We start from the raw sequence: 12043 nt of genomic DNA, 5'->3' as shown, positions 1-12043 counted from the left end.
GGCTAGTCTGTGGAGGAGGAACACACAGTAAAGTTAGTTCCTTTCTGGGCTTTCAGTGAAACAGCTGGTAATGTAAATCCGAAGTGTTGTATAGTTCCTCTTTGATGTGAGGTTGTCAAATGACAGACTTGTGGTCTTTCCCAGGACTAAATTCTCTGTTTTCTCTCTCAGGTTCTATAAGCACCTGGATCGTGGCTACAACTCATGCGCAAGGACAGACCTGTACTTCATGCCTCTGGCAGGATCCAAACTGGCCAAGAAGAGAGAGGAGGCAATCGAGAAGGCCAAGCGGGAGGCAGAGCAGAAAGCAAGAGAAGAGAGGGAGAGGGAGAAAGAGAAGGAAAAAGAGAGGGAGCGAGAGCGGGAGCGCGAAAGAGAAGCAGAGAGAGCGGCGGTAGGTTTATCGGTCTGCCGTGCAGGATGGGTACGTTAGGATCTGTATTAAACGATGACTGTAAAATATTGGGGATGCATTTGCAAACCTCCATTAGAGTGGTTATTGCAGGCACAAGCATGGCGTGGAGGGGGCAGTCGGGTGCATGCGAAGCACGGGACATTGGAGGGTGGGTGCAAGCAAATGTTTTGGGTTGTGAGCATGCCATTGGCGCATCTAGCTGGCTTGTACCTGTCCCTTTCTGCACTGGTCCCACCCACGTGCTTCAGGGCTCCCCCCATAGTGGAACAGGGTGTTGTAGGCAGCTTACTGTACTGCACATCTTCTCCTGATGGGTCTGCAGCCCCTATTGTACTGAGAGAAGCCAAGGCAGTCGGGGGGCCCAATATCTATAAAACACTTTCAAGATGAAAAGTGATACCTAAATGCTAAGGAACAGTAAATACCCATTAGCTGTTGGTGAATTCTGCTGGTTCCCTTTGTGCTGCAGGCACAGAACTCCTAAGCGTACATGGCATATCCCTTGCCTGTTGCCTGATGTACCATTTAGGGGAGCTCCCTGAAAGGGGTAGGGTGAAGGCAGTGTACCTTTGAAGTTAATTCCCTTGAAGTTAGTACCTTTGACAGGTGTTTGACTTAAGAATACCTAATTTTTCTCAGGAAACACCAACTGTGTATAATTCAAACTTTTACACTAATTTCTGAGTTTTGTTTTGTTTTTTGTTTGTTTTTGTTTTTTAAATTTACTTGGAGTTAAAAAACAAAGCCCCCTGGTGTGGACAGAGATAATCGAGGGCAGGGAGACCGGTCATAATGCAGCGATACTGCCTTGTTTTAATTGGAAAAAAACCCACACTACAGTCTGGTTTTTTACCAGGCTTGTGCACCTTTCTAAGGGAGGGTTGTAGTAGTTAGCAGTGGAAGATGCCTGCAGCCATCCAGTCCCTGCACCTGGAAGGGCAGAATGTAGTCTGTCGTCATCCGTCTCCTGTTTCTTCCCTCCTCCCCCCTCCCTCTCTTCCCCTCCCCCCGCTAATAGGAGATATGTCTGACTTTGAAGCTGATACTAAACTTGATTTTAACCCAAGAGCTGTGTTTGGAGACAGGTTTCCTTGGATAATTACACTGGGGTGAATCCCACCTCTGCCCTCCCAGAACTGTTGTTGCCTCTGCACAGGGGCAGGATGCTGAGACCCTGTGCAGGAGATGAGGGGTTCTTCCCTCCCTTCCTTCCCCCCCCCCCCCCCCGCATGCTGTGCACCCTTGCTCTCCAGGGGCTTGCTCAATCCTAGCACACGTGGGGGAAGGCTTTTGGGAGAAAGCTGTGGGTCCGTGGCTACACGTTCCCAGCAGCTATTCCCCCAGCTTGGGGTGGAGCAAGTGCTGCAGCTGTTAGAGCTTTGAGGTGCCGAGCTCGGTGGCCTGCAGGGGAGGGGAGAATCAGGTTCTTCCCCACACCACAAGAGAACACCCTGCACTAGACATAGTCTGGGTGTCATGGGCGGGGGTGTAGGATTATCCCTGTAGTGAGCTACAGCAAAAGGGGGAATGTGCCTGCAATTTTTTCAGCTGAGTTTGTTTGTTTGGAATAAAATCTCTCCCCTTCTCTCTCCCCATTCTCTGCAGCAGAAAGTGTCCAGCTCCTCCCATGAAGGTCGCCTTGGGGAGCCCCAGCTCACTGGACCAACTCACATGAGACCTTCATTTGAACCTCCACCCACAACCATCGCCGCCGTTCCACCTTACATAGGTCCAGACACGCCTGCGTTACGGACTCTCAGCGAGTACGCCCGTCCTCACGTGATGTCACCAACAAACCGCAACCACCCATTCTTTGTTCCCCTGAACCCCACCGATCCTCTCCTGGCCTACCACATGCCCGGCCTCTATAATGTGGACCCCACCATCCGGGAACGGGAGCTCCGGGAGCGCGAGATCCGGGAGCGCGAGATCAGGGAAAGGGAGTTGCGAGAGAGGATGAAACCAGGCTTTGAGGTGAAACCACCCGAACTCGATGCACTGCACCCGGCTACCAATCCCATGGAGCATTTTGCCAGGCACGGCGCACTGACTATACCCCCAACAGCTGGACCCCATCCATTTGCTTCCTTCCACCCGGGTTTGAACCCCCTTGAAAGGGAGAGGCTTGCGCTGGCAGGCCCCCAGTTACGGCCTGAAATGAGCTACCCCGACAGACTGGCCGCAGAAAGAATACATGCCGAGCGGATGGCGTCGCTCACCAATGACCCGCTGGCACGGCTCCAGATGTTCAACGTGACGCCTCACCATCACCAACATTCGCATATACATTCGCATCTACACCTCCATCAGCAGGACCCGCTACATCAAGGTGAGCCAAGGGAGCGAGCCAGAGCTTTTCCTCAGGGATGCTGACCTCTGCTGCTCTTGTAAGAATCCTAGAATCGTAGAAACGTAGAGCTGGAAGGAACCTCGAGAGGTCGTCCAGCCCAACCCAGCCCCACCCAGCCCCCTGCACTACTAAACCTAGACCATCCCTGACAGGTGTTCTTAAAAACCTCCAATGATGTGGATTCCCCAACCTGCCTTAGAAGCCCATTACAGAGCTTTAAAGTTAGTTTTCCTAATATCGAACCTAAATCTTCTTTTCTGCAGATGAAGCCCATTACTTCTTATCCTACCTTCAGTGGACATGGGGAAACAACTGGCCCCAATCCTCTTTATCATATTCCTTAACATACTGGAAGACTGTCAGGTTGCCTCTCAGTCGTCCCTCGCTACAGAAAAGATGTGCACAAACTGGAGAGAGTCCAGCGGAGGGAAACGAAAATGGTTCAGGGGCTGGGGCACATGACTTATGAGGAGAGGCTGAGGGAACTGGGCTTATTTAGTCTGTAGAAAAGAAGAGTGAGGGGGGATTTGATAGCAGCCTTCAACTACCTGAAGGGGGGTTCCAAAGAGGATGGAGCTCGGCTGTTCTCATTGGTGGCAGATGACAGAACAAGGAGCAATGGTTTCAAGTTGCAGTGGGGGAGGTCTAGGCTGGATATTAGGCCTTGTCTACACGGGCAAGTTACTACGCCGTAAAGCAGCTTTCTGCAGTATAACTCCCGAGGTGTACACGCTACCAACCCACTTAGTGTGCAGAAACTCCTCAGTTGCAGCATTGCAAAAAAAACCATCTCCACAATGCTCCTGCGCTACATTGCCAGTGTAAACACATCAGTTGCTTTCAAGGCTGTAATTGGCCTCTGAAAGTGTCCCATAATCCCTCAAGTGGCCGCTCTGCTCATTGTTTTGAACTGGCTGTCCTGAAGGCATGCGCCCCTCCCCTTTCAAAGCTCTGTTTCTGACAGCCCTTGCGGGCTGTGCTGATCTGTTCCAGGACACACAGCAAACCATTATTGTGGAATGCCCATGCTGTTGAACACGGGAGGGGTGGGTGTGTGTGTGTGTGAGAGAGAGAGAGAGAGAGATTGCTGGGGAGGGAGGTGGGGGCTGATGTGGGGTTTTCCTCTCCCCTGCCTCAGGACTGGTTGCTTCCTGCAGCTGTCTGAACTTACAAGACAGCATGCTGACACACTCTCTGTCCCCCAGAACACAGTCTCTCTTCCCCTCTCCCCATACACACACACACTCCTGTCACACACACTCCCCCTCCCCCCCCTTCAGTTGAAAAGCAGCTGGCAATGTAGTAGGATGTCCGTGGAACAATGGGATTGGGAAACCTGCATCATGTGACACTGTGCCTGCTCCATGAGGCATTGCAAACCCTTCCCAAAGCACCCTGCAGCCAGTTGCACAGTGGGATAGCTACCACAATGCACTGCTCTCTTTGCTGTTGCAAGAGCTGCTAATGTGGATGCGCTCCACCATCCCAAGGAGCACAGTGTGCACACGCAACAGCAGTTTAATTCCAGGGCTTTAATAAAAGTGGTATAACTTGTTGCACAAAAACTTTGCAGTGTAGACAAAAACTATTTCACTAGGAGGGTGGTGAAGCACTGGAATGGGTTACCTAAGGAGGTGGTGGAATCTCCATCCTTAGAGGTTTTTAAGGCCTGGCTTGACAAAGCCCTGGCTGGGATGATTTAGTTGGGGTTGGTCCTGCTTTGAGCAGGGGGTTGGACTAGATCAGGGGTTCTCAAACTGGGGTTCAGGACTCCTCAGGGGGTCATGAGGTTATTACATGGGGGGTCGTGAGCTGTCAACCTCCACCCCAAACCCCGCTTGCCTCCAGCATTTATAATGGTGATAAATATATTAAAAAGTGTGTTTAATGTATTAGGGGGGGTCGCACTCATAGGCTTGCTGTGTGAAAGGGGTGACAAGTAAAAAAAGTTTGAGACCCACTGGACTAGATGACCTCCTGAAGTCTCTTCCAACTCTAATCTTCTATGATTCTTTTCTCAAGACTATACATGGCCAGTTTTTTAAACCTTGCCTCAGAGGTCAGGTTTTCTAAATCTTTTATCGTTGTTGCTTTCCTCTGAACTGTCCAATTTGTCCACATCTTTACTAAATTGTAGCATCCAGAATTAGACACAGGTACTCCAGCTGAGGCCTCGCTAGTGCTGAGTAGAGTGGGACAATTACTTGTCGTGTCTTACATATAAATGCCTGTTCGTACACCTCAGAATGGTATTAGCCTTTTTGCAACTGGATCACATTGTTGACTCTCATTCAATTTGTGATGCACTATACCAGGGGTCAGCAACCTATGGCACGCGTGCCAAACACGGCACGCAAGCCGATTTTGAGTGGCACGCTGCTGCCTGCCGCCGTCTCAGCCCCACCGCTCTCCCCTGCGGGGCCAGGAGGCAGAAGCTTGGTCCTGCGGTAGCCAAGCTTCCCTCCTCCCCCGCTTCTTCCCCCAGCATGCTGCTTTCCTGCTCCTTCCCCTCCCGCTCCCTGCCGCCGATCAGCTGATGGCCCTTGCGAGGGGGAGGGGGACGAGTGGCAGCGTGCTCACTGCTCCATAGAGGAGGCAGAGAAGAGGTAGGGACGGGGCCTTAGGGAAGGGGGTGGAACAGGGCATATCCCTTCCAGCCCCCTGCCGTGAGCCGCTCAGGGCAGGGGGCTGAGAGCACCCCCATGAGCCGAGCACCCCACCCCTCTGCCCTGAACCCCCCCACACACCCAGCCTTCTGCCCTGCACCTCCGCACACACCCCAGCCCTCTGCCCTGACCCCTGAACCCCCCCACACACAGCCTTCTGCCCTGCACTCCCACACACCCCAGCCCTCTGCCCTGACCCCTGAACCCCCCCGCCCCCTCTGCCCTGAACCCCCCACCTGCATCCCCCACACACACCCAGCCTTCTGCTCTGAACCCCCCGGCTCCCAGCGAGCTGAGCAGGCTGGCGGCGTAAGATCAGCATTTTAATTTAATTTTAAAGAAGCTTCTTAAACATTTTGAAAACCTTGTTTACTTTACATACAACAATAGTTTAGTTATATAATATAGACTTAGAGAGAGACCTTCTAAAAACGTTAAAATGTATTACTGGCATGCGAAACCTTAAATTAAAGTGAACAAATGAAGACTCGGCACAACACTTCTGAAAGGTTGCCGATCCCTACACTATACCCAGCGGATTCTTTTCAGCAGTGCTACCTACCGCCTATCCAGTTATTCCTTGTTTTGTAGTTATGCGTTTGATTTGTTTCCTTCCTATGCGTAGTACTCTGCATTTATCTTTATGGAATTTCATCTTGTTGATTTCAGACCAATTCTCCTATTTGTCAAGGTTGTTCTGAATTTTAATCCAGTCCTCCAACATGCTTGCAACCCCTCCCATCTTAGTGTCATCTGCATATTTTATACGCATACTCTTTACTCTTTTATCCATTCATTAATGAAAATATTTAATAGTATCAGATCCAAGAGCCTTCTGCCCAACTCATGGGGTCGTATCCCATGACTCGGGAACTATGCACAGCATAATCTCCAGCTGTGTCTGTGTGACAGCCGTATCCAGGTCTATACAAAGTTGTGACACATGGGTGTGGCCCCACCCTGAATAACATTATCTCTATACCCTGTGGATAGAAATAGTTATAACTGTGTTTGATCTCTCATAGACACCTGCTTTTTCCTGTCCACGCAGGCAAAGGGAAACCACAACACAATGCAGCTGGGACACAACCGTGTTTAAATAATAGGATTCTTTTTTTATTTTAGGCATTTCGTCTCTGTATAAATGGCGCAGGCCTCCCTTGTAATAACCTTGGTATTTAACACCCACATATTTAACCCTTCCCTGTACTAGGATTGGATCAGGTCGTTGCTGAGCACGGGGCAAGTTTTCAGCAGCCAGTAAAACTCTCTTCATGCACTAAGGCTTTGTCCAAAATTCTCCCTCTGTTGGTCTAGAACTGGTGCAGCCCAACCAGCAGTGGCAGCACTAGTGTAGACTGAATGCAGGCACTTGTCATATGACACAGTGGTTAAAACTCCTGCTCCCTGTATACCTTTGTACCCAGGTTAGTAGTTCATACCCTGGTACGCACGCCATTGAGAGCGCTACACACTGAATACTAGCACCTAGACGTCAACGAGCTCTCTAGCTGTCTCAGGCTGGAAAATCGGAGGGTTGGAGTTGTTGAGCCAGAGTGAATTTAAAACAATTGGTTACTAAAATATTGCATGATAAAAGTGTGGGTGGGTGTGGGGTGTGCACCTGCTTTCTCTCTGGTGGTGGTTCAAGCAGTTGCCCGTGAGAAGTTCAGGTGAGACAAACAGGACAAGTCTGCATCCCTTTTTTCATGTAAAGTGACAGCTTTCTCTGATGTGAAGGACATTGCCGTGGATGTCGGTCTATTTTCCAAACTTAGTTAGGGTGAAATTAAAATAAAGCGACAGCAAATTTGGGAGAAACCGAAGTGAGCGCATAAATCACCTTCCGATGGATCAAAGGGTAATTGCCAATAGAGTGATGATAGCAAACCTCAGGCTGTCTGGGGAGGAGGATGTTTGGGAAATGAGGATAAGGAGATAACACCAGTGATAAGCAGTAAGTTAGCGTGTGTCCTGCCAAATAAGCAGCATATTGATTTGCACTGATCAGAGATTAAGGCCATCGGAAGTGGAAGATAATAGTGCCAATGAAGCATCCAAACCCAAAATGGTGTTATTAAATAGGAGGCCTTTCAAAATCAGCAAGGGCTGTGGTCGGGCTGTGAGATGTGGGGAGGTGTAAATGGGTAAGTTTAGTCGATGTTTTTATATAACTGCTGGGTTTATGAAAAATCCCACAACCACACGCTGCAGAGGAAGGTCACTGCCAGTCTGACCTGGGGGGAAAACTCCTTTCTGACCCCGCATATGATGACCAGTTAGACCCAGAGTCTGTGAGCAAGAACCAGCCAGCCAAGCACCTGAGAGAATTCTCAGTTCCTCAGAGCTCTGGCCCTTCTCTTCCAGTGTCCAATCTACAGCCATGACCATTCCTGATGCTTCAGCGGAAGGAGCGAAAAAGAAAAAAAACCACCCCAGAATGCCCTGGGGGAGGAGGGGAAGTTATACACTTATTACTTTGGCAGATTTCTGGTGCATATCTTCCCTCATTCCCGTGGAGGGAGGGCGTCAAGGCTCTGGGTATGTCTGCATCGCTAACTAAGGTGTAATTGTAGCTTTAATCTAGCTAGTGCGGGTAACGATAGTAATGAAGGCGTGGTAGTACAGGCTAGCTGCCTTGGTACAAGCCCACCAGGGACCCTGAGTACATACTCGGGTTGTCGGTCCACACTGAAGTCCATGCCACCGCACCTACACTGCTGTTGTTACCCATGCTAGCTTGATTAAAGCTAGGCTGGTATGTCTGCCTGTGCTACAATTACACCTGATTTGCAGGGTAGACTACCCTCTGGCTCTCTTGTTGACATCTGTGGTGATTCGCTGCTCCCTTTATCTCCCATTTATCTATTTGTCTTGACTGTGTCAACACCTGGCAACACCATAGTGCTGACTACATAAAGCAGACCTCCCTACTTCAGCTCTCTTAATCTGACATCTCCTGTTGGTTGCTACAACCCCACCCTTCTGCCCTCTTGGTGTGCAATTTACGTCCCCTTACCAACACATAGTTTACACCCAATTTTGGTGTAATCATAGTGTCTAGTGAGTATAATGCAAAACCTCTGCACCGTTCAGAGAAACTGGCAGTCTGTGCTGAGGTGTGACCTCAGTAGGTAGTAGTATCTGCAGGTTAAAGGATGTGGGAAGGAGATTTTACCTCTTCGGCCTTTCTGCACTGCTAGAGCTCGAACATTTGGGCCTTGTGCAACTGGAATAGACTTTCCTTCACGCTTATCAGAAAGTTCCTACATCTAAGCTTGGGGACCTTCTTCATTAGAATGTGCTTAGTTCTAAAATGTTGTTTTTAGATCCCCAGAAATGATTGGTGAAATAACTTGGTATCTTGTTAGGTGTCAAGACAAAGAGACTGGAAAGTCACTCATTTGGCTGAGTAGCTATGAGTGATGTCACTACATCGGGGATTTGGAAGATGGGCAACCAAAGCAAGATTTCCACATTTTCTGATAGCAAACTGGTGGAGAAAGGTTAAATAAGGCGCCAAATAATTCAGCAGCAAGGTCAGAAGTGAAAGCGATTCAAGTACGTGGTGTACAGTTCCCGGGACAAACGTACTGCAGATGTACTTGTGCAAGCAAATATAGCATAATGAGTCTTGGAGCATGTGAATTAAAAATAGATGTTGTCTCTGTTTCCTGGGTTAGGAAGGGAATTTGAGAGCTATTGCAGAAAGAGCCAGTGTGTGCATCAAAGAAGGCAAACGATACGCAGTTGTATTTCGGTAGAAATGTATCTGGGAATTGGTTGTGTTGATGCAGTACCTAAAGGCACTACTAGGTGGAACTTGCACAGTGTTCCGCATGCTGTGTGCGCTGCTCTGGAGGTCAGAGGATGGACTGCACCAAATATCAAGTCTTATGGATTGTAATGGGGCAGGATTGACATAGTTTGGACTGAAGTTTTGCAAATGAAGAATAGGGTTGATTTGAATTGACTTTATGGCTACAGACACTTGAGTGCTGAAGTATGTTAACTTTTAAAGGAGAAGAAATAAGTGTCTGACACAGAGCATGTCTACACATGGTTTTTATCTTCAATTAATTGATTGCTTATTAACTCAAGGTAGCTAACGCATTTGCTAAGGCCAGCATGGACACTCTACAAGTGTTTGTTCCAGGACGCACACGTTTGTGGTGTACCCGCAAAGCCCAGCCTGGAGTGTTCACCAGCCTTTACAAACTTGTTAGCTACCTCAAGTGCATGGGCAGTCCACTAACTCAAGCTAGAAAACTCTGGTGTGACCCACAAAGGGCAGTTATGCCGTTGAGTGAGCTACTGAAATGAAGTCTCTGAAGCACTATGCCCCAGGGTGTGCACTATTTCAGAATTAAGATCTTAGTAGCTCAAGGAAGGAAGGGAAAGTAGGGGGTCGGTCTGAGTGATGGGCAGCGCTGACATAGTCACTCATGTTGCACTATTCTTACAGGTTGCACGTATGTGTGTGCTTGCTTAGAAACAGGAGGAGTATTGGGATTGAAATGACCATGGGAGACTGCTTTCTGCTAATATGCAATCTCCATGCAAACTTCTAGCGGATTAAATGCAGGGGATTTGCCACGCACTGATGGGTAAATATTGTCATGGTTTCATCAGTGTCATGTTTTCTTCCTCTTAGTAAAGTGACATTAGAGGAATTGCCTACAAGTGAGGACAAATAAGGAGGGGGGTGGTTGTTTCCCTTTTGTACAAGGCTGGCAGCTCCCTGGAGCTGACACTGTCTGATTTGGGGAATGGAGGGTTTGAGAGCTTCCTGTCTGTCCAGAGGAGTATTACGAGGGTGCTCAGCTGTTAAGCCCTTTTGACCTGAGGATTGTCAGTGATCCTTTGACTTGTACTTATGTGCTAGTGGAAGGCAAGAAGATATTTACAGCCAGCGTTTTCTTATAAACTTCTGCAGAGACAAATTTTGCCTTAGAATCTTGGTTTAACTGTATTAGCAAGAGATTCTGCCTCTGTGTGTGTGTAGTGGGGAAGAAGGAGGCTGCTAACAATGAATGCGTAAGTGGTTTTGCTATTTGATTTTTCCCATCACTTGGTAGATTTCTTTTTCCTTATTGAAATGGAAAGCCATGAGTTGTTGCTTTAACAATTAAGACTGTTTGGCAAGCAGATGTCACTTCAAACACTTGAAGATAGAGAAGTGGGCTTCAAGTCAGATGGAGCTAAGCTCCAAATAATTACACACCAATTAAGCCAGATACTGCACAAGCTCAAGCGGTAACATGGCTTTTGTTCCCCAAACGGTGAGGCTTCCCCAAGCAGTTGGTTACCTTCCTTTTTATCTTCTTTTCTAGGTTCAGCAGGACCTGTTCACCCGCTGGTGGATCCCTTGGCAGCTGGACCCCACTTGGCACGTTTTCCCTACCCACCTGGTACCATCCCCAACCCACTGCTAGGGCAGCCACCACACGAGCATGAAATGCTCCGACACCCGGTCTTCGGTGAGAACATTTCAATGACCTTCCTCTAGGCAGCGCTTTGCTCCGAGCTGTGAACACTTTCCTCTGGGTCTAAATGTGCAGTGGAGGGAATTTGGAGCTTTAATTCTTACGCTTTTGCTCTCATCATTGCTTTTTAAACTGAACGTTTTTACGTTACAACTCTTTAGAGACCTCCTGTTTCATTGCTAATACATCCACTGGAACTGAATCCTAGTTAGCAGCTTTAGGGAAGCCATGAGGTGTGGTGATTAGAACAGTGGGCAGACTGGAAATCAGTATTCTAATTCCCAGTTCTGCCACTGATTTGCTGTATAACCTCGGGCAAGTTGTTTAACCACTCGGCGCATCTGATTCCCCATCTATGAAATGGGAATGTAGGGGGATAATGCTCTGCTTTACATACCTTGCAGGGCAGCGAGAACCAGTTAATGATTGCAAAGGACATAAATGTGATGTCTCTTGCAGGTACCCCCTACCCACGAGACCTGCCTGGTGCTATCCCACCTCCAATGTCAGCAGCCCATCAACTGCAAGCCATGCATGCCCAGTCAGCAGAGCTGCAAAGACTGGCTATGGAGCAGCAGTGGTTGCACGGGCATCCCCACATGCACGGTGGGCATCTACCAAGTCAGGAAGATTATTACAGGTGAGAGATGCAATGGAGACGCAGCTAGAAGCTCTGTTACTATTTCCCTGAATTTTTCCTCCTGAGGGGTCCCCTCCCCACAGCCTGCAGCCCATACATGTGGTCAGTGTGACCTTAACATGCTTGGAGATAAAGCTTCAGAAAAAGCTGATTTGGTGTGGAAGTGTCACGGCGTCACAGTCTCGGTGCTCTGAAACCGCTCTGAATGAAGTCAGGGAGGACTGTGGTGCAGTGTCTCCCCCCTCAGGGCACACTCTCACCAGGGCAAGAAGCCTTCTCGCTTCAGCGCTTCCTGGGTCTGGCCTCGGAGTATTCAGCACCCTGTTCATACCGTAAGCATCCCACGGTGAGTCCACCTGGAATGGACACCTGGGGAGCCTTACACACCCCAAAAGGGCCATGCACCCCACTTCGCAGTCAGCAGTGACTCTCAGCCAGCGTATAAAAGAGAAGAGTTTATTAGACAATGAGAACACAGTGTAGCAC

General features: G+C 48.9%; 1 protein-coding gene across 5 annotated transcripts in view; it reads left to right on the top strand.

Moving 5' to 3' along the window:
• Positions 1-12043, top strand: part of RERE (arginine-glutamic acid dipeptide repeats) — a 312871-nt gene that overhangs the window by 297447 nt on the left and 3381 nt on the right. For 3 of the 5 annotated variants that reach the window (XM_029913525.1, XM_026659903.2, XM_026659902.2), the window contains 4 exons: positions 172-394; positions 2021-2744; positions 10765-10911; positions 11377-11557. In XM_029913525.1, coding sequence (XP_029769385.1) covers positions 172-394; positions 2021-2744; positions 10765-10911; positions 11377-11557 — 1275 coding nt within the window. The remainder of the gene's footprint in view (positions 1-171; positions 395-2020; positions 2745-10764; positions 10912-11376; positions 11558-12043) is intronic. The other 2 variants (XM_026659899.1, XM_029913526.1) reach the window with 1 other exon arrangement.

This window comes from Terrapene carolina, unplaced genomic scaffold, assembly GCF_002925995.2.
Source record: "Terrapene carolina triunguis isolate 2854851 unplaced genomic scaffold, T_m_triunguis-2.0 Scaffold714, whole genome shotgun sequence".
Taxonomy (NCBI): domain Eukaryota; kingdom Metazoa; phylum Chordata; order Testudines; family Emydidae; genus Terrapene; species Terrapene triunguis.
This window is presented reverse-complemented; position numbering and strand designations above follow the sequence as displayed.